Raw genomic sequence first — 27,628 nt, 5'->3', positions numbered from 1 at the left:
CACACACACACACACACACACACACAAATTCACATGCAATTCTGGACCTCTTGAAGGTACTGACGAAATAGTTATTGAATTTATTAAAGACTTTCCCTTAGAATCAGAGGAGGAAAGCAAATACTGCTGCTAGGAGGAATCTTTATTCGAAATTCTTTAACACACAAGACCCTAAAAGAATAATAAACCTATTGTGTCTGATGGAAAACAGGTATTTGAGTGTTTGATTCTAGTCCAAAAAACATGTGCGTTTCATTGTATACATCTTACTTGCAGTAGAAAGGAGAGAGTTTCTATATCTTAGTTGTTCATTCAATTACTGGCTCATTTATTCGTTTTTACTGAGTGACCATGCATGCCGGGCCAGGCAGACTCCCAGGCACTGGGCTAACACGGTAAAGGTGGGTCTGCCCGCGTAGAGCTTACAGTATATGGGAAAGACAGTCTATTAAACAAGGGATAAGAGCGTCATCACAGGACACACTAGATACATTTGGAGCACAGAGCAGGGTAACAGAACCATGTGAGGGTGGGGACAGGAAAACCATAAGGGTCACACAAGAGGCTGGAGGCAAAGCAAGGCCGATAGAAGCTGCCCCAAACTGCAATGAGCACGGGAAGGAAAGGGAGGGTCCAAGGGCTGGAGGTGCTTCTGCAGTCTGGTTGATGTCAGCGGGCATCACTGCCTGGCCTTTGGCGAAGGATGGAGATGATGGTGAAGGTCAATAAAACCATGCTGGCTGCGCCTCCGATCATCAGGCCCAGGAGGCTGCCGTGCACCTGCATGGCCTGACATCGCTCCCCAGTGTAGAAGAAGGCGTGGCCAGAGACGCACCTGGGGAGACAGGACACAGGGGCGTGTGGGAACCACCTGAGCCCCAAGAGCTTCCTGACAACAAGACCAACACAGCAACAATGGCAGGGGACACTCAGCAGTTACACGCACCTGGCCTCGTTCAAAGTGCTTTACGCAAGTCAATTAATTTAATCCTGGAACAACCCTTTGAGGTGGTGGTTATTACCAGGCCATTCTCATCATCCTTATCTTTCAGAAAAGTTAGATAATTTGCTCAAGGCCACGCAGTTAGTAAGTGTCTCACTCTTGAAGTCTAATCTCTGAAGGTCTGTCTCCAGACCCTGTCCTCTTGGCTACCATATGCAAAGTTCAGGAGAAAGGTTTGGGACACCTAAAGAATGTGTTTCCTGACACACAGTAGTGATGGTTCAGCAAACTCCACCAACGGATGCTGAAATTAGTGGGTGAGGGTTTGAGGAAAGGCAAGATGTCTGCATGGTCTCCGAGTGTCTCTCCCAAGACATGTGTTAATTAAAGAGTGAGGAATGGTAACTTCTCAGGAGACAGGGCTGGCAGACACCCTCTTGGCCAGATGACAAGGTTAACCTCACCGGTAATAACACATATTGACATCCGGTACCCCTCACATGACACACTGAGAAGGTCATATCACGTCTTGGTTCTTACCCAAAATGTACAACCCCAATATAATCATGAGAAGACATCAGATAAACTCAAATTGAGGAACAATTTGTAAAATAACTGATCAATGCTCTTCAAAAGTATCAAGATAATGAAAGACAAGACCAAGGACCAGCTCAGGATTGAAGGAGCTAAGGAGACATGAAAACTACATGGAACACGGGGTCCTGAATTGGATCCTGGAACAGAAAAAGTGTATTGGTGGAAAAACTGGGGAAATCTGGATAAGATGTATCGTTTAGTGAATACTATTTTTAATAGTATTTACCTTTGTTAATGCTCATTTCTTGCCTTTGCTAATGTACGGTGGTTATGTAAGATGTTGACTTTATGGTATGGGGAACTCTGCTGCATTTCTGAAGTGTATCTGTAAATCTAAAATTATTTCAAAATAAAAGTTTAAAAAAGAAAGAACATAGTGGAGATCAAAAAGAGCTGAGAAGAAATGTAGGTGTTTTGGGCCAAGCAGACCGGCTCCCACATCTGCTACTATTCTATCAAATGAAACTGATGCTTCTGTCATCACATACATCCTTTTAGGAAATATTTTATGCAAATAACAAACATTATAAAAAGAACTATTAAATATAGCAAACTGTGCTGACAGACAGACCTGGATTGCAAGTCTAAGCTCCAGCATTTACCATCTGGGTAATTTCAGACAAATTACTTACTTCTCTAAGCTTCAAATTTCTTATGCCCTAAGCGGGGATAAGAAGGGCCTTTATGTCACAGGGTGGCTATGAGGAATAATTTAGATCATGAATGCATACTGCTCAGGGGAGCATGTGACACAGAGCAAGCAGCCCCCAAATATCAGATATTCTTCTTATTATTATTGAAAACATAAATATGATAATAGTACAATTGCACTAATGAACAATAGAAATAATAATTAATAACAATAATAACATTTGCAGTCAGGGAAGGTTTAAGCTTGGTCCTGAGTCCCTGTGGTGGAGCCTTGATGCTAAAAGCTCTGGGTCGGGACTTCCCTGGTGGTGCAGTGGATAAGACTCAGCGCTCCCATTGCAGGGGGCCCAGGTTTGGGCCCACATGCATGCCACTAGATCCCACATGCATGCCACTAAGAGTTCACATGCCATAACTAAGGAGTCTGAAAGCTTCAACTAAGGAGCCCATCTCCCACAACTAAGACCCGCTACAACCGAATAAATATTAAAAAAAAAAAAAAAAAAAAGCTCTGGGTCATTTTTGAGCCCTGCAGTGGAGTTCAAAGTGCCAACAACATTCAAGATGCTGTTGACAATGTCCCAGAGGTAGCAAAGGGATACACGTGAAGAGACAGGAGATTTGGGACTCTTCTGCTCTGGCAGGACCCCTGCTCTGCCCTCTGATTCCAGGCACGGCTTTGTGGAGTCAAGGACCGACACGGTTGACCATCTGATGGCATGGATGCCCTGACCCGAGAAACGTGCCTTTTAGCAGGGTAAGCAGACATAGGGCTCCCCTCTGCCGGCCTACACCTGCCGCCCCAGGCCACAGAGCCTACCTGCAGCTCGCCATCCCCTTCACGTTCACACAGATGCCTTCGTTTTGACAAGGGTTCGGGTCACATGGGTCTCTGAAGTACTGGGGCCAGTTGTGGTCCTCCATGGGGCCCGTGTTGTCCACCGACCGCTTCTGTCGGCTGCGATGCCCCTGGCCTAGGCTGCCCAGTAGGTCTTTTTCTAAGGAGGCCTTTCCCGAACCTTCTTCTGAAGCCGGCTGCTCCTGGCCTTGGAGAACGAGGCTTTGGGGGACCAGCCTGCTGTCTTCAATGTGAACTTCAGTCTGCTCAAGGTGGGTGATATCTTGAGGAAAGAGACAAAGCGTGGTGAGGAAGATAGATGATTAAATCAGACAACAGTTCACTTCCACTCCTGGAGAAAGCTCCCTGGGCTGCCTCCACCCCTCTGGGTCATCACCTTAGTGACGTAGAAAAGCGGCTTTGAATCCAGCGGATTTTCATGATGCCAACTATTTTATAGATGGATTATTTTTTATTGAAGCATAGTTGACTTAAAATATTACATTAGTTTTAAGGTGTATAAATAGTCATTTGACATTTTTATAGATTACACTTCCTACAAAGTTATTATAAAATATTGACTATATTCCCTGTGCTGTACATTACACCTTTGTAACTTATTTCATACATAGTAGTTTGTACCTCTTAATCCCCTGCCCCTATTTTGTCCCTACCCCTACCCCTTTCCCCTCTGGTAACCACTAGTTTGTTCTCTGTATCTGTGAGTCTGTTTTGTTATATTTGTTCATTTGCTTTGTTTTTCAGATTCCACATGTAAGTAAAAACATACAGTATTTGCCTTTATCTATCTGACGTATTTCACGAAGCATAATGCCCCTCAGGTCCATCCATGCTGTTGGACATGGCAAGATTTCATTCTTTTTTTGCCATGTTTATGTTTAAAGTAGTCCAATCACGATTTTATTTATTTAACTTGAGAAGAGAAGCATAAAGTGAGTATGGATAGACTGATTGAAACTAAATTGAAGTCAGCCAACTGTCACATTTGATAAGTTATACAAAAAGGTGACACTAAAATTTTAGTTTCTCCCCAGGACAGTTAAAATCGAGACGGGAGTCCTTCAATAAAAGAGCACAATGTGGTTCTCTTAGAGCACATCTTTTTTTTTTTTTTTTTAACCTAGTCCCCCCCAAAGATACCCACCTTCCATGAGATGCTTTAAAAAAATCCATGTAAAGTCAATAGAACACCCAGAACACAGGATTATTGATTCAGGAAAACCAGCAAAATACCTTCAAAGTCCACAAACAATATAAGGTCGTCATTTTTAAGGTAACTCCTCCTTTTCAGCATTTGGTGGGAGATGATAGCACCCCAGCCCCAGTCGATGCTTCTAAAACAGGCACAGCTCTTGTCATAGGACCCCACGACAGACGGCCTGTCCCAGATGACGGAGCCATTCATTGCTGCAAAGTTACAGGTTACAGAAAATCACATTATCGCTTTACTTTTCACTTTCCATCTGTCTTTAATGAGTATAGAGAGCTTTTTTTAATTGAAGTATGGTTGATTAACAATGTGTTAATTTCTGCTGTACGGCAAAGTGATTCAGTTATATGTATATATATATTTTTTTACTATTCTTTTCCATTATGGTTTATCATAGGATATTGAATATAGTTCTCTGTGCTGTACAGTAGGACCTTGTTGTTTACCCATAAGAGCTTTGTTAATCAGAAAAAATGTGTTGGAAAAAAATCAGGTTATTTACTCTTTCCAGGAGAATTATGCTGGAGAGGGTGTGGAGAAAAGGGAACCCTCTTGCACTGTTGGTGGGAATGTAAATTGATACAGCCACTATGGAGAACAGTATGGAGGTTCCTTAAAAAAACTAAAAATAGAATTACCATATGATCCAGCAATCCCACTACTGGGCATATACCCTAAGAAAGCCATAATTCAAAAAGACATATGCACCCCAATGTTCATTGCAGCACTATTTACAATAGCCAGGTCATGGAAGCAACCTAAATGCCCATCGACAGACGAATGGGTAAAGAAGATGTGGTACATATATACAATGGAATATTACTCAGCCATAAAAAGGAACGAAATTGGGTCATTTGTTGAGATGTGGACGGATCTAGAGACTGTCATACAGAGTGAAGTAAGTCAGAAAGAGAAAAACAAATATCGTATATTAACGCATGTATGTGGAACCTAGAAAAATGGTACAGATGAACCGGTTTGCAGGGCAGAAGTTGAGACACAGATGTAGAGAACAAACATATGGACACCAAGGGGGGAAAACCGCGGTGGGGTGGGGATGGTGGTGTGCTGAATTGGGCGATTGGGATTGACACGTATACACTGATGTGTATAAAATTGATGACTGATAAGAACCTGCAGTACAAACAAACAAACAAACAAAACAACTTATACTAAGCTTTCTTTGGGTTATTTGTATGGAAATATGTTAATATAAATGTTTCGGACATTACATGAAATTTCTAAAAATCTTGTATGTTCTGGTGCAGTAAGTCATAATTCTAGTTATTACTTTAAAATGTATATCTCAGAAATAACTAAATTTCCTTGTCAATTGCATTATTATGAACTTTCGTCAAATCTTTAACCGTGGTCATTTTTAAGTCTTTTGTCATTTACAGACAGGTCTGGGTGTACTCTGATGCTTTTGCAAAAATGTTCCTATAAATGGTTTTCATCTTCAAGGAATTCATGGAAAAGACTGACAAGTACAGGTTTCTGGTAACTGACTATACTGCTGAACTGAATGAATAAGCATTTTCAGAACTCTAATGGAAAACTGATGAATTCATAAAAGTGCTAACAAAAGATCAAGTTAAAAAAATTAATTACATGGGACTGAGTGAACTGATGAGGATGATTATAATTTTTGTAACTTTCTGTTGAATAATAAACCCCCCCAAAAAAACCCCTGAGAATTGGGAGGGGGGTGGAGCAGAGAACCACCCCTGTGAAGGGTCATTGCCCACTACTGAGTGACTTTTCAATGAAGGGGAAGAGAGAGCTATAGCTTCTTCCTTTTAAGGCTTAAGTCTCTTCTTTTGAAAAAAAAAAAATAGTTTGCCCGTTCCTTTATTCATGCAAGTTTGTTTCATGGACCTACTGACAATGAGTAATATTCTAGGACTCAGTGCATTAGTTTTGCACAGAGCCTCACCAATTCTGAGTATTTGGTAAATGATTAGCTGGATCTGTCTTCTCGGACTGAGCTCAGTGAGGCAGGGACTGGCTGGTTTGCTTGTACTCTAAGGGACTGGCACAGAGCTTGGCACCTTGCAAGCCCTTACTTAGATGCTTGATGGATGAATTCAGGAAAGAGAGACAGATAAGATGACACTGAAAATTTTCACTTACATGGAAAACAAACTTCTGGTTACCAAAGCGGAAAGGGGGTGGGAGGGATAAATTAGGAGTTTGGGATCAGCAGATACAAACTACTGTATATAAAATAGATAAACAACAAAGTCCTATTGAATGGCACAAGGAACTGTATTCAATAGCCTGTAATAAACCATAATGGAAAAGAATACGAAAAAGCATATATATGTATATCTGAATCACTTTGCTGTACACCAGAAACTAACACAACATTGTAAATCAACTACACTTCAATGAAAGAAAAAAGAAACAAGGACATTTTAACTTAATGCTCCAACATGACATTGCTGTAGATGTGCCCAAGGAGGAAATGTGAGGGGAAAGTTAATCTCTCCTGTACAGATGAGAACTGTGTCTGTTGGCCCTTCCAGGTGGAGGGGCAGGTCTTCTAACCACCTACCTGTAGACGTCTGGGACTTGGAGGTAGTGAACACCATGCTGGAGGACATTCTCTTCCTGACATCGGGTTCCTGGTCAAGTATTGTCATTATCACCTGTCTGTTCTCCACTGGCCACTCCAGGACAGCATCATTCTCTCCACTACACAGATGAAAGGCAAGTCCCAAGTACCCAGAGCTCCTGGAGGTCGTTCTGCCATGAGGGTACAAGGTCAACCCCAAACCGTAGCCCTCTGAATTGTAGAATCGAGGGCTCTGAAGCTTGTCCCCGTTAACTGTGTTCTGCAGGACTTGAGAGAATTTCCGGACCGTCCAAACCCCTGCGGGGCATGGGGTTTCTGTCAAAGTGATGTCATCCAGGGAAATTCCCCCACTCAAGTTCTGGGGGTCACCCTTTGTGCCCTGGAAAATGTAGCGAAACTTCTTTTCCTCTCTTAGTGTAACATGGGCAATTTTCCAATTTTGGTCAAAATCTCCTGAGGACAGAGAATAAAATTGGTGACAACTGTGACTAACATTTTTGGAGCACTTACTTGGAACCTCGTACTGTGGCAGGTGCTCTACATGAGCGATCTCATGTAATCTTCACAACAAACACAGGAGAGAACTGCTATAAACTTGTTAAGGAACTTTTCCAAAGTCACATATCTAGTATGGGAAAATCGCTAAAAAAGAAAAAAAAAAAAAGACACACTCTGATTTATCATAAAAGTCTTAATCATGAATTTGTTTTCCATTATTATTCCATTCTGCAGGTTCTGGGCTTTCCCCTGGGTTTGTTGGTATAAATGCACCCCACCCCCTTAATGTTAGCACTGAGTGCACAAGTATTGGGCTGAACCGTATAAAACAGACCTTTGATAAGTTAAAGGTCAAACAATGGCAATTTCACATGTCCATATTTATAATCCTTGGTAACACAGCAAATTCTCAACTCTTAAAGGGCACCTAGCTGTCATCCCTCTATTTGATAAAGATGCTCTGTAAATTTCAGCCAGAAAAGTGAACCCCTCAAAACCATTATTTGTAGTATTTTCTACCCACAGAGTGACCTGGGTAGAGACAATTTGGGCCCCCGTTCTTCTGAGTAGCCTTTACTAAGGAAGCCTCCACCCTTCAAGAGCAGCAGCTTCTTCTAGAAGTACACAAAGAATGCTTCCTTTATCCCATTTTAATTGAGAAATTCTTTGTTGAATGGAAAACTAGAAAAACACGTCTCTCCTTTTCTATTTATGAATGAACCACCACCATAATCAAAGAATGTAAGTACTTAGCTTTTATAACCCTGGATCTTGATTTTCAGTCAGATTACTCTCACAACCAACTAACTACCTTAGCATTTTAAGGTTTTCATGATCTTCTTATCGAAATACATAAAGTATCACTAAGGAATATATAAGTGATCTTAGTGAAGTTAATGTATACAAGTCACTTGCTTGCCACCAACTTCACAAGTGGGTTTCAAGTTACCTCAGTGTATTAAATAGTGGTATCAATCAGTTTGCTGAAACAGAGGCAGCTTCCCTTTTACCTTCCAATCTCCGCCTTTGAATCACCAATTTTCTCTATTCTGTCTTTCTCCAAAGCTCTAGTGAAAACTAGATTTTTATATTCTGATTGGCCTTCTTTTTTCTTTCCCTGATTGGCCTCTTTCAATAGTATATTTCAGGCTCACCTGAACCCGCAATTTCTGAACGGTTAAAACATCCATTGAGTGGTTAAAACATGCCAGGCATTATGCATTTCAAAGAGGCAGAAGGGAGGTGGAGGAAAGGAAGGAAGAGGAGACAGAGGGGGAGGAGGGTGAAAAGGGAGAGGGAGGGGAAGGAGGAGAAAAAGCACAATCCCAAATACGAAGCCCAATCAGTCCTTGCAGGATGCCTTTAAGTACCTTGAAAGGTCTTCACCTTGACCAGCTTGCGAACGTTGCCCGTACCGTCATCCCTCCTGACCCAGATGGTGAGTCTGTCTGAAGGGCTTCCTGTCATTTTATAGAAAAACTGCAGGCATTGCTGCTTCCTCTTTGGGTAAAGAATCCGAGACTCCAACAGGGCTGCCTCCTCTGCTATCCCCAAGCTGGTACTGAAGTACATGAAGTAGCCGGCACCTATGGAGAGAGGACCCTAAAGTCCCACCTCTGGCCACAAATACCCCAGGGTGCCCTCAGCCCAGGCAAAGTGAAACAGTGAGCAACAGCCATCATCCATGCAACAAAGGCTAGAACTCTTCTGGGGAAAATAAAAAGGTTGTTTGTCAGTAAATATTCTGTCTGTCTCCACGGACAGAATTGCTGGTCAAAGTCACAGCTCTCCACTGCCTCTTTTGATTGCCTTTGTTCCCAAGGTTGTGAAATGTACACCTCTGACTTAAGGAAATACAGACTTTAAGCAAAGTTGATGGAATCTAGTGTCTGTGAGATGAATTCCATTTTCTTCATTAACTTTGTTGTTTAGAGATTCAATCCAAGGAAAAGCGATGGCCTCCTAGCTATATAAGGAACTGTGGGATTCAAAGTTTTAGGAATTGAATTTTAAATATTCACAATGAGAAGGGTTCAGTTTCATCCTTTTGTAGCCTAATAACTGGGTGTACTATCAGTGGTAAAGAATCAACTTTACTGTGTCCTAAGAAGAGGCATTCAAGGCACATTAGGGACCAACTGAGGGTTTCTCCTGAATGTAAAGAAAGCCTTGGAGGAACACTAAGAAAGAGGGGAGAAAGGGTCTACATTTATGCCAGAGGCTGGGTTTGCCCAACTCATGTATCTCAAAATTCTCTCCCCTAAAACAAGCAGGTGGCTAAACAAATACATCACTTGGAAAACCAGCACACTTTTTCAAAGGCAAGGACAATGAACAATTCTTGCATATAAAGAAGTCATCTAGGGCTTCCCTGGTGGCACAGTGGTTGAGAATCCACCTGCCAATGCAGGGGACACGGGTTCGAGCCCTGGTCCGGGAAGATCCCACATGCCGTGGAGCGACTGGGTCCATGAGCCACAACTACGGAGCCTGCGCGCGTCTGGAGCCTGTGCTCCACAACAAGAGAGGCCGCGATAGTGAGAGGCCCGCGCACCGCGATGAAGAGTGGCCCCCGCTCGCCGCAACTAGAGAAAGCCCTCGTGCAGAAATGAAGACCCAACACAGCCATAAATAAATATAAAAATAAATAAATAAAAACGTTACCATTCTTTAAAAAAAAGAAGTCATCTAAACTTACTCCAATACTCAACCTCTTACCAAATGCTCCACTCAAAACATTTCATCAAGTAAAAATGAAGTGGGCATCTACAGTTCCAGGTACTTTGACAATATGAGTCCTTGCCTCATCTTGCCTCACATATGGGGCATGAGCAAGGATGTTTAAATAAGCTTTCCACAAAGCTGAAAAATACCATATGTCTTTAATATATCATCAGTGTAAATTATATTTGCCGGTATGTTCTTCTCAATACTTTATCTTACTAGTCTTAGACTTTTGTGTCGTGAATTGCTGAGGGCTTGGGTTAAGGTGAACAAGAGCTCACGGGGCTAAGAAGGTCTCCTGGTTATCCTTGCTCAGGAATTCCACCAGTTGAGGTCAGAAGTATGAAGTGCAAGCCCAATAACTCAAGCTGAGGAGTCAGGAGACCTGAATTCTTGCCCTAGAGCTGCCAGTAACTGGGTATTCATTCATCCCTCTGGGATTCAAGTGGGAAGTGGCTTCTATCCTTCGAGCTCTTTGAGTGTATGCATCTACCTGAATAAGGCAGCGCTCTCTAGCAAAGGAAACCCCGTCCCATTATGTGCCTCCTGTGGAAGAAGCATAATGGCTGGTCAGGTTAACCTGAGAAAGCTTTTCTAGTTACCTCTATGGGCTGTGGTCCTTTCCTTTCCTACTAAAATGCTAGAATATTCTTTCAGCAGATTCGTCTCACACGGAGATCACCTTTCTGTTTAGCTGGAACTTGCACATTAGCCTAGCAGCAAACCCACAGGAGAGATTAGATTAGAGGCTATGATGGAAATTTAAAGAGAACTTCAGGTGTAGATCACCCTTTGGACACTGGAGATTATATGTTTAATAATCTGATGTGTAACAGAGACTTTCGCCCTTTGCCAAGGCGCAAGGAAGAGTGGCAATCGTTGACAACCTCCGACATTCTCCCTGGTGGCCTGGCATCTGGGTGACAAGCTGGGTCTCTTCCGTGAAGGAACTCTTACCAACTCTCACACAGGCGTGGCCTAAGGGACTTGATGATAGTCCAATCTTTAAAAGGCTATTATAATCTATAACCCCGCCTGCTTCCAAATAGGGTTGGTACAATTTCAATGACAAGCACATAATAAAAGGGTGTTAAGATAGAAATTGAAAAATAAATAGAACCTCTGGAGAGAAAGGGACGATGGGGGAAATAAGCAGGGAGTCAGGCTGCTGGTCTGCCTTTGAAGATTCTAGACGAACTATCTCTTTCCAAGCTCCCTGGGAAGGATCAATAGCTTGATGGTCAGAGAGGCTTACAAAAAGCCAAAAGACTTAAACAGCAACGACAACAAAAACAACTTCCTGGGGTCACAATTAGCAAGTGGTGGAGCCAGATTTTAAACCCAGGTCTCTCCTGACTTTATGGCTTTCTCACTGCACAAACCATGTACAGGAACTATCTGAAGCTGTTATCCAATATGGCAGCTACCAAACGTATATGGTGACGGAGCACTTGAACTGTGGCCCGTCCAAACTGAGATTTGCTGTAAGGATAAAATATACACCAGATTTCAAATACCTACTGTAAAGAAGTGTGAAGTATCTCATTAATAGTTTTTATATTGATTGCACATTGAAATGTTAAGATTTTGGATATATTGGGTTAAGTATATTACTAAAGAGAATTTCCCTCATTTCTTTTTTATGTGACTGTTAGAAAATTTTACATTACATATGTGGTGCGCACTGTAGTTCCACCGGAGGACGCTGCTGTTAGAGACATTGCCTTAATTTACAAAGTCATATACATATATATATTTGGCTGCACTGGGTCCTTGTTGCTGCCCGCAGGCTTTCTCTAGTTGTGGCGAGCGGGGGCTATTCTTTGTTACAGTGTGCAGGCTTCTCATTGCAGTGGCCCCTGTTGTTGCGGAGCATGGGGTCTATGCACGTGGGCTCAGTAGTTGTGGCTCGTGGGCTCTAGAGCAAATGCTCAGTAGTTGTGGCACATGGGCTTAGCTGCTCTGCGGCATGTGGGATTTCTCCAGACCAGGGATCGAACCCGTGTCCCCTGCATTGGCAGGCTGATTCCTAACCACTGCACCACCAAGGAAGTCCTACAAAGTCATATATTTTTTAAAATTAAAAAAAAATTTTATTGAAGTATAGTTGATTTATAGTGTCGTTGTTAGTTTTAGGTATACAGCACAGAGATTCAGATAGATAGATAGATAGATAGATAGATAGATAGATAGATGGATATAGATATTCCTTTTCAGACTCTTTTCCCTTATAGGTTATTACAAAATATTGGGTACAGTTTCCTGTGTTACACACACTCTATATAAACTAGATAACCAACAAGTACAAATTCATATCAACCATTATGTCTGTATCAGTTTTGTCATCACTTAAATGAACCTTTCTTCTGCATGCCCAGAACCTGGATGCTTTTTATTGTGTTAATAATAAAGATATGTCGGGCTTCCCCGGTGGCGCAGTGGTTGAGAGTCCGCCTGCCGATGCAGGGGACACGGGTTCGTGCCCCGGTCTGGGAAGATCCCATATGCTGTGGAGCGGCTGGGCCCGTGAGCCATGGCCGCTGAGCCTGCACATCCGGAGCCTGTGCTCCACAACGGGAGAGGCCACAACAGTGAGAGGCCCGCATACCACAAAAATAATAATAATAAAGATATGAGAAATGGTTTTTGTCCTCACTCAGAGTTCCAGGTTTGATAACTAGCATTCCAGCTGAGGCCAAACATGCCAGCTGCCATTTCCCCTTGAACCTGGAGAACCTCCATAATGTACCCCCTTGCTGCCTTCACTGACCTGTGCATCGTCCCTCCAAGGTGTGATCCACTTGTCCAGGCTGAGTGCTGTCCTCATGGACCCAGTCAGCAGTATCTCTGGTACCCTGAATCATCCCACAGATGTTTGCCTTCTCAAAATCACAGTGGTCCAAAAGGGTGTGAGTTGTGGCTGCAAATGATATTTTTGTCACCTGGTTAAAAATTTAAGGTCTCTCATGTCAAATACCTAACGGCTAAGGCTACTAAGATGTCATTGTTTTAGCAGGATCATGAGCCTTTCGTTGTCTTGATTTTTCTCAATTGTAAGTCCTACCATCATGCATTAGATAGCAGAACCTGCCAACACAGATGCAGCCCTACACACTTCACAGAGTCAAACTATAAAAAGGCTTACCATCATGCTTTTCTGTAAATGCCAACCATCGACTCCTTTAGATCAAGAATGAGGTACCTATTATGCTGGGCTTTGTTCTTAGTAGATCTTCTCTACATACATATTGAACAGGATTAAAGAATGTGTCTCTGAAGACCAATGGGGCCATTTTAGAAAACATCCCATCTCTGAGCATTAGAGGACTCCAGGAACCACTAACCTGGACAAAGAATTTAAGATACAAAATACTTTCAAGCCTATAACTATCTTGGGCTTTACATAAGGAGGCATCCTTCAAAGGGAAGCTGAAGAAGTTGGACAATTCCAGCTCCTTACATTGGCCCAATATTTTCACTTTACAGAACACAAACACATAATTGATTTTCATGACCATCTTGTGGGGTAGGTGTTACAATTTTTTCTAAGGATAGGGAAACTAATGTCCTTAATGAAATGGACAAATTAACAAAATTAACAAATTAACACAAAGGAAAATGTACAGGAGTCCCGTAAGGTCAGGGGGGTTACCCAGTCCTCAGACCCAGAGGTACTCACTGCAGTTGTACATTCTGTTCAGCCTCTCCAAATCGATAGCACTGAAATCCAGGCGCTGCCCAATGATGGAGTTAAACTCAGGGATCTTGGCTGTGATGGTGGGGACACTAGCATTCTTGTTAAATGAGAGAGGCTCGTAGTGCATCAAAGACTCGTAATCATAGGGTGTGTTGAGGTCTGTGATGAAGTTGTCATCGTAGGTGTTAAAGTTGTGCTGATAACCTGTCAAGGAGGGAATCCACAGGCCCTGATCAGTCATGTCATTTCCCCATCCTACCCTCTTTGACTAGATACTCAAGCAGAGACCAAAATAAGGGAGGGGGGGCAGAATAATGCATCTTTGATCTAAATATATATACATATTTAACATATTTTATAATTTGCACAATGTATATAAAATTAATATATATCAATGTTTACTAATAACATTGTAAAGTACTAATATATTATATAATAGTACACACAATTATTATAATGGATATTAAATAGAGAAAGCCTGTGGGCAGCAACAAAGACTCAACACCGCCAAAAATAAATAAATAAAATTAATAAATTTTTTAAAAAGTAAGAGGAAGCTGGTTTGAGTGGGAAAGAGTCATGAGCTGGGGCCACCTTATCCAGGTCAGGAGAACTGATTCTGAGAATCTTTCCCTAACTCCTCGTTCAGTAAAATTGTGTGGTAGCTTGAAACTGGCATAGTAATTAAATAAATGGGTAAATACTCCCAAAGAGAAAAAAAATACATGTTATAATTAATATATACATATTATTAAATATGTGCATAATATACACATATATTATAATGTAAAGTGTACAATGCATGTTATTAAATGTATATTTAAATCAAAGATTCATTTTTATACATATAAATAAATAAATAAATGTGTGTGTGTGTATGTATGAGGATTTAAGAAAGAGAAGATAAGATATCAAAGTGGAGGCAGGTATTCTTCATGGTAGGAAAAGGAATTTTTGAACTCAGGAAAATATTCAGGATTGGCCATCTTGCTAACAGCCAAGTACCTCATCCACCAAGAGCTGTACCTGGCCAGCTCTCCAGCAATTTAGGAAAAAGAAATCTAATGGGCAGAAGGAAAGTTTAGCACCTGGCGAGAAAGTGGCGTCCTGTCAATCAAGGCTCACACTCTCCTGTTCTAGAAATTGCCCCACGGTGAGAAAAACAGAATAGGAAGAAAACTGACTTTCCTTTCAAAATAGAAAATGAAAATATTTTAAAGGAGATTGGCATAAGTAAGAGAATGTGCCCTGCAATGTGAAATGCTGAAATGAGAAACCACCCAGATACTCTTTTAATCCAGCAGCCATCAGGAATTTACTGGTTCAGCTGCAATAATGGGAAGTTCACGGTTTTTAATTCCCTTCTTAGGAAGTGATAGAAAAACTGAATGAGAATACTCATAACTCTCCCAGTCAAAACTTCCCACCTTCATCCTCTCTTTCTCCCTTTCTAGCTTCCCATCCAACTGTTTTTAATAATTAGAAGAAAATGTGACCAACTTTCAAAGACATCAACTCAGGATTGGAGAAGTGTGGTACAGCCTGGCAGTGGTCCCCAGATGCTTTTGGAAAAGCCCATGAACCCCTTTGATTAAAACTTGTTTTAACTATAAAATGACAATACTGATGTTACATCCTCCCAACTCACAGGGGTTTTATGGGGACTTAATCCAAGAGGGATCGAAGCATTTTCAAAGTTGGTACAGAACTGCAAGAAATAAATAACCCCAACAGGGAAGGAGGAGAGTCATTCCTTCCAGAGCATGTGGTCTTCACATGGCCGTTAAGGGGGCAAAATTATAAAAAGCATTTAGGGGGTGTGAGGACTTGGGCGTGGGTCTGGGGTCTCCTGGTAACTCTCAGTGGTATCTTAAGCAAGGCACTTTCAACTCACTGGCTGTTTTCCTTAACTTGCAATAAAATCATCAGGTTAAAATAGATAGTTTTATTCTTTATTATCCAAAGATACTTATCAGAATGCTTTACCAAATAAATGTTTTTAATACATTTTAAAATTTAACTCAACACATTTTTGTCATGCCTACTATTTACTGGGAGCTGTGCTAGGTGGGTGGTGGTCCCTGGCAGTGACTAGGACAGGCACGGTCCTTCAGGGAACTCACAGCCGAGAGGCTGAAGAGGAAGTGATCTTGTAAACCAGAGCTCATGGGCAAAACTTTTGTGTAAAGGGTCAGATAGAAAATACTTTTGGCTTTGCAAGATGTATGGTCTCTGTCACAACTACTCAACTCTGCTGTTATAGCACAAAACCAGCCATAGGCAGTATGTAAACAAATGGGCATGGCTATGTTCCAATAAAGCTTTATTTACAAAAGCAAACAGATATGGCCCACAGACTGTAGTCTGTAGACCCCCTGCTAGACCTCAGAAGTGTTTTGCTTAATAAAAGAAAACAGATCCAGAAAACACAATTCTGACTTCAGAAACAGAGATGGATTTGGGGAGAGAACTATATGGCCAATAGAGTATCTTCCTAGGTTAAATAATAAGATTGCCATCAACTGAAGATGAGATGCAATAAAGTCATAAATTACCCTGAGCAATAATACTGCCCTTGCTTATGATCTAAATTGGATTTGATGTCTCATTTGAGAAGAGTTCTCCAGTGATTGCAAGCAGTTTAGATATATGAAATTACACCTAATGAAAACACAGACAGGAGATGAGCAAACATGGTGAGTCATTCATGCTCAACCCAAAACTGAGCATGTCTGCAAATTATCCTTGTAAGTGTACAGGCTCCCTCTGAGAAAGGAGACCTCATATGGTCTAAAACTATCTTAAAAGCACCGAGCATTGTGTTCTTCAAGACTTAAAAATGCGAATGTTTTCTGCTTCCTCATGTCATTTTCAGCAGAGTTAAGTATATAAGAGAAAGTAAGAAATTCAGGCCTCTAGCAAATTCAGACGAAGTCTAATACTGCCCGGAGCCTCACAAGCAGAGATTCGGTCCTTTGACCTGCACTCTTCTGGCGTATCTACACAGACCCAGATATAAGGCAATTACCCCTGGGAGACAAAATATACTGTTTTTGATCTATTATTTCATACTTGGGTGAATAGTGAATACTGTCTAGAACTTCTCTAGATTGTATCGGGGGACAAAGAAGAATATTACTTGGCCTCTAGCTCAGTGGTTGAATGGTAGGATGGGTGGGAGTATAGGTGTGGGTCCAATCCTGGTAACAGATTAGGCTTTTACAAACCACATAGTTTCCCCTCCTCCCACCAGTACTCCACATTCATGAAATATCAGAATAGGAGGTGCCGGGAGGGACACAGATTGAGAAACCCCAGAGGTGATTTCGATAGGATTAGCCATCTGTACCCCTGCCTCCTGTGAGATCCATGGTTACAGCTGACTCCAAGACGAGCTAGTTCTGGCAGAAGTCTTTTGGAGACTGCTATTTAATTGTAAAGTATGGCCAGTTCTTCCAAGTCCCTAAAATTATTAGAGATGCACTGCGATCTGTGAACTCATATGTTAAACTGGGATCTAAATGAAACAGATAATTACGAGGCAATGATTTGCTTCATGAAAACCATGTGTGGTCATAGTTAAGGCACTTCCAATACATTAAAGTTTCATTAAGCTATCACTGCCAAAAATGATGCTTTTCCACTTCCTGAACTAATTCCTAATCAAACACGAGGTGTTGGGACTTCCCTGGTGGTCCTGTGGTGGTTAAGATTTCACCTTCCAATGCAGGGGGTGCAGGTTTGATCCCTGGTCAGGGAGCTAAGATCCCACATGCCTCACGGCCAAAAAAACCAAAACATAAAACAGAAGCAATATTGTAACAAATTCAATAAAGACTTTAAAATCGAAAGAATCTTTTTAAAAAAACTAGGTGTTTTCAGAAACACAGTATGGAATGTCCATTGGTAAACTGAGTTATAACATCTTCATCAGAATTTTTAGAATAACTGCATAATAATATGTGAAATAAAACTGTGTTATCCTTTATGGGTTGGGGGCAGAAGGAAAGAGGTGCTTAGAAAGGAGAAAGAAAAGACTTGTGCATTTTGATGAATCAGAAAAACTATTAGCTAGAATTAACACAATTGGGAGTACAAATTCAGATAAAAGGTGGTTTTGGTTTTTGCTGTAGTTGTTTTGTTTTTAAACACCTATTGTTGATTTGGTAAAGCACCAAAGAAAATGCTGGAGTATGTCTCCGGATTATCATACAGTCAACTAAACCTCATGCAGTTTTCTACACAAGATTTCACATGCAGAAAAAGGACCCTGACATCCTCAGGGACCTAATTCATTTTACTCACTAAGGAGAATAGAATTTTAGATAGATTTTCAACAAAAACACTGAAACAAAGCAAGAGCTTTTGATGATCAGTTAACCCTACATTTAGTTAACCACCATTCGCCTTTCCCTGAGACACTTATATGGGATCAGTTGTGATCAGATGAGCACAGCCTACGGGAGAGGCCATATTTTGTGTTCCTCCTGGAGAAATTGAAGCTCCCATTCATACATAGGTTTGGCCTGGTCATCCCAGGGTTGGGCTGAGCAAGTGATAAAGATAATAGCACCTTGGGTTCATACACACCTGGAAGAATTTCATCCCACCAGATCTTCACATAATCATCCCGGTCCGTCCTTGACTGCTCATGGTAGAACCCCAGAGCATGCAGGATCTCATGTTCAATGATGGCCTTATAGTCGCATCCCTGGCCAATGGAAAGGTTCTGTCCTACGTGTCGGTCGCCAACCTCAGACCAGCACCTTTAAAGAGAAGAAAGAAATTTTCTTCTAGAGAATTCTTAAGCAGCTGTAATTCATAGGATTCCAAAACACAAATTAGGTTAGGTTTGAAGAAATTTAGGTTTGATTTCAAAAAGAAACTACTGATACCATTCTCATCAACATAGGGCACTGGTGAAAAAAGCAACATTCCCTGGAGAGAATATTATGCAGGCTTTAGAAGTGATAGGCCATTATAAAAGTACGCCTACATACTCAGAGGCAAATCAATCCTAATAATGCATCAGGTAAAAAGAAGTAAAAATTGGCATTTTTCTTCACCTTCACAAACCCATGGGGCATTCCAAAGAACAACACTATTGCTTTTATACCACAAAGCTGTCTGAGCAGTGGCTGTGGTTGATTTATGTCTTCTCCTTTACATTTTCATGACTTTTCAAATTTCCTATAATGAGCAGGCATATATTTTATGATCATAAAAAAGAACCTCATTAAAAATGCAAGTTAATCAAGTTCATTTCTTGGGGTATTACCCAATCTGCAGCATTATGACAACACACAGCAGGTGGCCTAACTTATGACTGAAGGGCTCCAGGCAAGAAGGACCCATAAATTCCCTCAGAAAATAGTGGACTCAGGAACTGCTAGCAGATACTCTAAATTCCTCGTGTGCAGCCTCTTTCCCTCTTTTTCCCAATTATTTTTGTCTTTTCTCGTACATCTGATTTTCCACCTCAACAAGGATCTATACCTTAACCAACGCTCAACAGAATAAGAGATCTGACAATAGTTTAAATGCTACCAGTGAATTGTGAGTTCCTTGGTGACAATCACATTAAATTACCTGCCACTGTTTTCCCAAGACTGCTAACATCATATAAGTTCAAATGCTAATAGGCTTGATTTCTACTCAAAGATAGACCTTAGTTATTTTCTAACAACTTTATTAAGGTATAATTGACATACCATAAAATTCACCAATCTTAAGTGTACAATTCAATGATCTTTAGTTAATGTACTGAGTTGTGAAAACATCACCATTATCACCTTGCCTGACGGTAGCATTTTATTACCAATTCAGAGTTAACTCTGCAAAATATCCACAATCCAGAGGGAGCATTTATTATTTATCTTTTTTTTTAACATCCCTCCCCAAAGGAAAGGTGTAAGTTGCAAAATACGGTAACTCCACCACTCTGTAAATCTTTGACCTTGTCCTTCTGAAAGAGCCCAGTTAACCTCCAGCTTCAGAGGACCAGGATCCTGAAGGGTTTGGGGCGCTTTGGGCCAGCCCCTTTCCTGGACCCTCTTCCTCCCTTTTCCTCTCCCCTAACTTAAGTGTAATAGAGACATCTCCCGACCACAGGCAATAAGAGTCCCCCGAATTCGGGTTTTCTCTCTCTTTCCACCTCCCATTTGCCCTTCCCTTTCCTCTACCTCTCCATCCTTCTCCTTTCTTCATCTCTCTGCCACTCAGCTTGGCTCTGCCTGAATCTTCACTTCACACTATGTCCTGCTTCTGCGGTCACCATAGCATACTAGACCTATTCACTTGTTATTACTCCACCACCCCTACTTGCCAAGCTTACACCTTTTGAGGTCTAAGACTCTTCTCGAGGAGCTAAAGCATGTGCTAACTTCCTTCTTTACGTCTGTTACCCATCCATGATTAACAAAATCCCCACCTTCAGAACTAGACAACGAAATCCAGGCAACACCTAGAGGCCATGTTGGGAACTGCAGTGTGAAGAGATACCTCCAGCTGGGTCTTGAAGACACAGACCTACAGAGTCACGGCAGATGGTGGCTTTGCTTCGCAACTTCATCTAGCTCACACTGGTTGATATACGCACCGCTGAAGACAAATGTCTTCTTTCTTGATATACCATTTATTTCTTCTTAGAAATAAGTAACTCTGAAAAGCAAATCTACATCTAGAACTTTTCAAAGAGGTCCAGCCATCAGAGTACTATACTTTAAAACAGAGCCATTAAAAGGATGCATTTTATACTTTAATAAACCTGACAAAAAAAAAAAGGGGGCTTCCATGGTGGCGCAGTGGTTGGGAGTCCGCCTGCCGATGCAGGGAACGCGGGTTCGTGCCCCGGTCCGGGAGGATCCCACATGCCGCGGAGCGGCTGAGCCCGTGAGCCACGGCCGCTGAGCCTGCGTGTCCGAAGCCTGTGCTCCGCAGCGGGAGAGGCCACAACAGTGAGAGGTCCGAGTACCAGAAAAAAAAAAGGACTGTAATTTAAAGCATAACCTCAACCCAGGAAAAGAACTGAGATGAGTCTCCCTGGTTCCCCGAGGTTTCCAAACAATTCATTCTCTACAGAGCTAATTAAAAATGTGATGCCACTTTAAAAAATTCACAGTGAAAGATTTGAGTTTGCTTTTAGTTTCTTTCCAATTTCTTCTTTTAGCCTTTGAAAGAGATGTGTCACTTTTTATAATCAAAGGACATGTGATTTTCACACTCTGTAAAATTTCATACTAACCCATCAAACTTCTGAAAGATGATGTATGAGCTCTCTCCTTCATAGGGCTTGAAATCCACACAGGACTTGAGGCGGAACATTTCAAAGGCATAGAGAATAGCTCCTTTGGCATTCAGTGCTGCAGAAATCAATAAAAATATCAATGAGCCTTAGCTAGCTCTTGGATAATATATGTAACCTATGAACATAGAAAATCACGCCACCACATGAAATCCACTGGAGTCCATGACAGATTTTTTTTTTATAGTAAATAGATCCCTTGAAAACTAAAACTGACACATTATTTGTGGATATAAACACTAAGTGCATATGTTAAATACATAATGTATATATATCTACAAAATAAGAATACACTTACGTATGTGAGGTTGAACAAAATCATAACTTCCCCACTTTCTCCCTTTCATTATCCCCCATTTAAGCAGAAGTTCTGAGTACCTTCCCTCAGGAGAGCCGCATGGCAGAGCACAAGACAGAAGTGATTCAAGCCACTTCTGTCTTCTGGATAAAGTACTTTGGAGAGTATTGGGAAAGGGATTCCTTCCCCCAATCTAAAAAGTCACCACTCTTGCTAGAGGAAGAGAGTAGAGCTTACAGAGGTTTATGGCTGCTGAAAGCATAAGAAGTATGTGTAATATTTATGCTGCTTCCCTGTAGGACCCCCAATAGATGGCAAGCCTAGATAGGCAGCTCTGCAGGCAGCCTTAGAAAAGAGTTCTGTAACCCAAGTTTGGAACCAAAGCAGCAGAAGCCTTATGGACCTATAGATGCCTATTAGTAACCTTTGTGGATCAATGACCAAAGATCAAATATCATTCCTTTTGCCTAATCTGCACGTGTACATACCTTGGTATTGCATAAGACAAGGATGGGTGGGGGAGAAAGATACTCCAAAGGAAAGGAGATTGTTTCTTACCGTGTGTGTGTGTGTGTGTGTGTGTGTGTGTGTGTGTGTGTGTGTGTGGTTTTTAATCCCGTCAACTTGTTGGAGGTAGGTCTCTAAGTTACAACTTAAGCTAAGTTCTATAAAATTAAATTATATTCTTGCACATTTGATTTTCAGCATTCTCTCAAAGAGTTTCTAATTCTTGGCACTTTACCACATACTTATCTCATATTTTTAAAATTAATGATTCTTAAATCATGTCCCAGTAAATAGGGATGCTCCTTGAATTTCCAAGTGCCCTGTCAAACACTGGGGAAAAACAACTCAGCTCAATTTTCCATAAAATAACTGAGAAAAACAGCACTTGTTACTACATAGCTTTTCTCCAGAAAAGGCATGGGAGGCAGCACTGATAAAAAGTGATGGAAAATTCTTGAAACATAATCTATGTCTCCTGACAAGGGGAGCAGCACAGCAGCTCATTAAGACTGAGCAACATTGTCCTAGCTTCCCCTCTCCTCTTGCCCATCCACAGAGGATGGGCCTCCCAGACAGGCACTGCATCATGGTGGCTGCTGAGCTGTCAGTCAGGGGCTTGATGTCGGCCAGTGTCCACGCGTGGCTTCTAATATTTATTTATTTCCACCAATTACTATTTTCAACAATGAACAAAATGCAACTGATTTCAGTCCTTTATATTAAGAGAGAGAAAAGAATAGAAAATTTTAATACAGAGGAACAAGGACAATGAAATATAGTCTTTTCTATTTCTCAAAAGGGTGACATGTTTGTCTTGCAACAGAAAGGGAAGAAATCAATATATTGAAACTAGTATCCTGGTACCATATTTAGATTCAACCTAAACAAACTGTTATTGCAAGTGCACATTTTTCATTGCTATGATGTCAAATTATATTTAATTTTTGTTCTTTGTGTTGCTCTTGGTCTGATTAACATGTTAGTGTGTTCTGCATTTTAAAAATCATTATTTGATACTCTGTATCTCAGACTGGTTAAGCAGCATGGGTTCAGATGTAATGTCATGCCTCTCATACCGTGCGGTAAAGAACTGTCAGAGCTTAGAAACCCTTTTATACGTTGGTAGTTACCCCAAGTCTGAAGCTGATGATCAGGAGGAGAGGTGAGACAGAAGAATTCAACTCAAAACTCCTAATGAAGAACAATTAATATTACCCAGATTGTCGGCCAGGATGTAAGGGATGGGGAACTTCCACCTGGCGCTGGGGTCTCTCAGGCCATTTCTGGAATTCTGCAGAAATAAAGGCAAAGGTGACTGGACAGTTGGTCTCCTTGGCTTCCCCCTTCTCTAAACTCTCACACCACTAACAATCTGTCACACAATTCAAACAGTTTAGTCAACTTATCTTCTGATTATATTGTAAAATCAATAGAAGTTCATTACAGACATTTTAGAAAATTCCAGAGAAATTTTTGAGCACCAAATAAAGGTGACCTACAATTCGTCAAAACTGAAATAGCCACTTTCAATATGGTGGTGGATTTCCTTCTCTCTCATGCTTCACTTATTAGGAAAATTGGATGGACAAGCAATTTAATAATTATAGACTCTCTTGTACTGTTCGCTAATGTTTTTGTCTGTTTTTGTTTACCAGCAACCACAGTGGAAGTCTTTGTGGGTACAGATTATAGATGAGATTTTTTCATCTCAGTGGCTGGACACAGAGCAGAAGCTCACCATCCTATGACACAGCCAGTCCTGGGGGGAATGTTATTGTGTTCCTAGCAGGTACTCACCTGTAGAAAAATGTCCCCCTGAAAGAGGTCCAAGCCTGCAGCTAGACATGGATTTTAAAAAAAGAAATATTTGAATGAGAATTACTAAAAGGGATCTCTCAAAATAAAATGAATCTTTTCTATTGTAAGTCTTTAGTTGTTAATCTTTATGTGGTGAAACGCTTTTGAAACAATGCAAAAGTTTCTTCTAATTGAACAAATGTAAATAGTCAATAAATATCAGATATTGTCACATTCTCTATTGTCATTTTTGGAACAAGAAACCTAGAGAGCATTATGCTTAGTGAAATAAGTCAGACAGAGAAAGACAAGTACTCTATGCTATCACTTATATGTGGAATCTAAAATATAAAACAAACAAGTGAATATAACAAAACAGAAATAGATATAGAGAACAAACTAGTGGTTACCAGTGGCAATAGGGAAGGGGGTTGGGAAGGGCAAGATAGGGGTAGAAGATTAAGAGGTACAAACTACTATGTATAAAATAAATAAACTACTAGGATATATTATACAGCACAGAGAATATAGTCAATATTTTATAATGACTGTAAATGGAGTATACCTTTGAAGATATTGAATCACTCTGTTGTACACCTGAAACTAATATTATGGTGTAAATCAACTATACTTCAATTAAAAAAAAGAAAAGAAATCTTGTCCAAGAATCTTAAAAGTAAGAGACAAGTTAGAAGGAATCTTTTTGGTCATTGACTTCATTGACTTCAAAACTCTTACACTTTGGGGGTTGAAATGGGACTTCCTGAGACAGGAAATGAGGTACCAGGTGGTCAGCAGCTGAGTGAGCTATAGTTTCCCACTTCCCGTCCAGGGCCCTTTCTGCTATTGTACTATCCTTCTTCCCCACCCTAGCTAAATGGGTTGATTTTGCTCTTCCCCATGAAAAAACAATGGTGTCCTCCAAAGCCAAGCTCAGGGTGCTGCCCTGATAATAAAGAAGACCTGGCAAGTATGGGTAGATCCATTCAAAACCATGGCTCCAAACATCTGCTGTCAGGACCTTAGCAGAATATACTTTCTCCCTGATGGCATTGGTAACATCCTTAAAAGGGACGATCCTGGTGGGAAAACTAAGGGCATTTAAAAGAATGTCACTTCTTATTACAGCCCTAAAGTTTGACAAGTATCCTTCCCTTGAAAACACAGACTACTTCAGACAGAATCATCAGATCATACTTCATTCTGAGAACAGCCCCTGATTTACAGCTGGAAAATCACACTAGAGGATAATCACCACAACTTCACATGGAATCAGCGGTCTCATTTGGCAAAGCTTACAGCTCATTCAGGAGCTGGGTTCAGGCTCTGTAATGACACCGTGGAGGTGTTATTATGATGAGGCTTCCTGGTTGTGCTTGTTAATGACTAACTAAGGCTGTCCCTGAATCACTCCCTCCCTCATGCCCATATTTCCTAGATTTACTTAACCTCAGGACCATAACCTAGTCATATAACAGCACAATTAAACAACAACAAACAGCAGTGATGCCACTGCCTCACAGGCAGCAGGACCCAGGTTTTGAATTGCCTTTTCAGTAGGGCTACTATGGGCTGGTCCATCCATACTCTTGCCTAGGCCGGTCCTGGGCAAAATTATGCATTTCTTGACCCCTGGCCTGGATGAGGGAAGGGCTCTTCCAGAGCAATGTGAAGAAGCCTACTGGGACCTTGGCCCCAAGGGCTGGTCAGCATGGATGGGGTCACAGAGGAGTGAGAGAGTGCAGTAGGAGAATTTCACCAAGAAGTACAGCTCCATTGAAAGCAAGCCCCAGCCTGTTCACTACCCAGTTTGTTCATGAAACATATACTTATTAAGTGCTTAATGTGTCCTATGCCTTGTTCTAGATGCTGGGGATATAGTGGAGAACAAAACAAAGCACTCGGGGAGATGACATTCTTGATTGGAGAGGAAGGGGATACAAATAAATAAATAAATGTAAAGTATGGCTGATGGTGAAAAGCATAATTGAAAAAAAAAAACCCATAAAACAGAGTAAGAAGGAAAAGAGTGCTGAGGTGAAGGAGGGTTGATATTCATAAATGGTGGTCAGGGAAGGCCTGCCTGAGGTGGCATTTACGCAGAAATCTAGTGGAGTGGGGAGTGAAGGAAGGGAATTGAAGGCAGGGGCAACAGCAAATAGAAACATCCTGGGGCAGGAAAGCCTTGATGGTTTACAGCAGCCTTAATAGGGGGGAAATAAATCTAATCTCATTGGTATTGAATCCTCTGGGGGATTCTGATGCTAAAGTTTGAGAAGCACTGCTCTAAAACCTCAAGGCTTTCCTGCCTCAGGACCTTTAAGATACAGCAGATCCTCTGAATTACAGACACCTTGACTGCCTGACTTTAAAGAGAGAGGGCTTGATGCCTGGCTCTGAAGTCTTGAGACCCATGCACCCATTTACTTTCCTAAGTGATTTCTACTTTACCCCTGCAATCATTCTCAAGGTTTTCCAACTAAATATCACCTAGACTGGCTTCCCTGTAAATGGGACAAAGCCAGAGGAATTTACCCCTAAGGTATGGGATTTTTTAGTTTTACATTCTTCATATAGGACTGAGCTATTAAGCTATGAGTCACAAGACCTGGAGGTGAGCTCTACCACTGCCATCTGTGGTCTTGGGTGAGTCAACTTGACCCAAAGGAGCCTCCTGTTCCTTCCTGCAAAATGAAAATAGCACTCACCCCATTACAGATTTTTTTTTTTTTTTGCGGTACGCGGGCCTCTCACTGCTGTGGCCTCTCCAGCTGTGGAGCACAGGCTCCGGACGCGCAGGCTCAGCAGCCATGGCTCACAGGCCCAGCCGCTCCGCGGCATGTGGGATCTTCCCGGACCGGGGCACGAACCCGCGTCCCCTGCATCGGCAGGTGGACTCTCAACCACTGCGCCACCAGGGAAGCCCCCCATTACAGAATCTGACAAATAAATATGCAATTGGATATGAAAGCTTTTGTAAACTATAAGGTACTTATGATCAGAAATATGGAAACTCTGTTTCCCACCAATTCTAACCAAAGATACCCAGAATGTCGCAGCTTCTCCCCCATTTTAGAGACAGGACGAGAGAGAAAAGAGAGACGATTACTTGGCATCTCTCTCCTCTCAGTAAGGGATGAGACCAATGGATTTCTTCAAGGAATGTTTTTGTGGACAAGATGTCGAAACAGAGACACTTCACACTCCTCTCCAAGTCCCAAGCAAACAGTTGTTAGTGAATATGATGGGCCAGTAAAGGGACTGGGGTTTTTTCCCCACTAAATATAACCAAAGGCATATTCCTTACATTTTTCTTTAGCAAGCAAAATAATCATCCATTTTCCCTTCTTTTTTCTTTTTTCAAAATGAAAACTGGAAGAATAAATTTTTTACCAACAAAAATCTTGTTATATATTTCTAGATCCACTGAGCACTCACTAGTTCTAGAAAATTTGGTCTAACCATTATTCTCCTTCCACATTTCCATTTTCAGAAACTCTGCAAATTCTAATGAGGCACGAATGAACAGTTCTCTCCTAAAGTTACCCAATACCATACTACGAAGGTTAAGAGATTTTCAGCAATTCTATCACAGGATTTTAAATTATTTAAAGGCATTAATGATGGCAGAAATTACACCCACCTAAATTGATTTCTGAAATATCCTTCTGTTCATCAAACTCTCCATCATGTACTGTTAAAAGTGGGGGAAAATATTGTTACCAGTATTGCTGAACAAAAGAGAGAAAGTTCAGAAAACACTCTATACATTTCAATTAGTTCTTACCATTTCCTTTAGAAAGATGCTTAATCTGAAAAGAAATAAAGATACAGTAAATGGATAACATATACTACAATGAATATTTCTAAATACCATGAAGAACAGAACCTACTTACCGATACAGCTGCTATGTGGGCAAAAAACAAGATGAAAGAGAGAATGCAAGCAGATCTCGTCCAAATCAT

General features: G+C 41.2%; 1 protein-coding gene across 1 annotated transcript; it reads right to left on the bottom strand.

Annotated features, from left to right (window-relative positions):
* Positions 1–242: 242 nt before the first annotated feature.
* MEP1A (meprin A subunit alpha) lies at positions 243–27,628 on the bottom strand. The gene is made up of 14 exons (XM_060164215.1): positions 27,560–27,628; positions 27,450–27,474; positions 27,306–27,356; positions 23,663–23,703; positions 23,081–23,156; positions 21,001–21,118; positions 18,348–18,523; positions 13,740–13,961; positions 12,831–12,980; positions 8,707–8,922; positions 6,818–7,291; positions 4,284–4,457; positions 3,012–3,312; positions 243–835 (listed from the first exon to the last, which is right to left on the bottom strand). Exons 1-14 carry the CDS (start codon positions 27,626–27,628, stop codon positions 670–672), a joined length of 2,259 nt encoding a protein of 752 aa, XP_060020198.1. The 3' UTR covers positions 243–669.

The sequence above is a fragment of the Lagenorhynchus albirostris genome, chromosome 10, assembly GCF_949774975.1.
Source record: "Lagenorhynchus albirostris chromosome 10, mLagAlb1.1, whole genome shotgun sequence".
NCBI classification, from domain to species: Eukaryota; Metazoa; Chordata; class Mammalia; order Artiodactyla; family Delphinidae; genus Lagenorhynchus; species Lagenorhynchus albirostris.
This window is presented reverse-complemented; position numbering and strand designations above follow the sequence as displayed.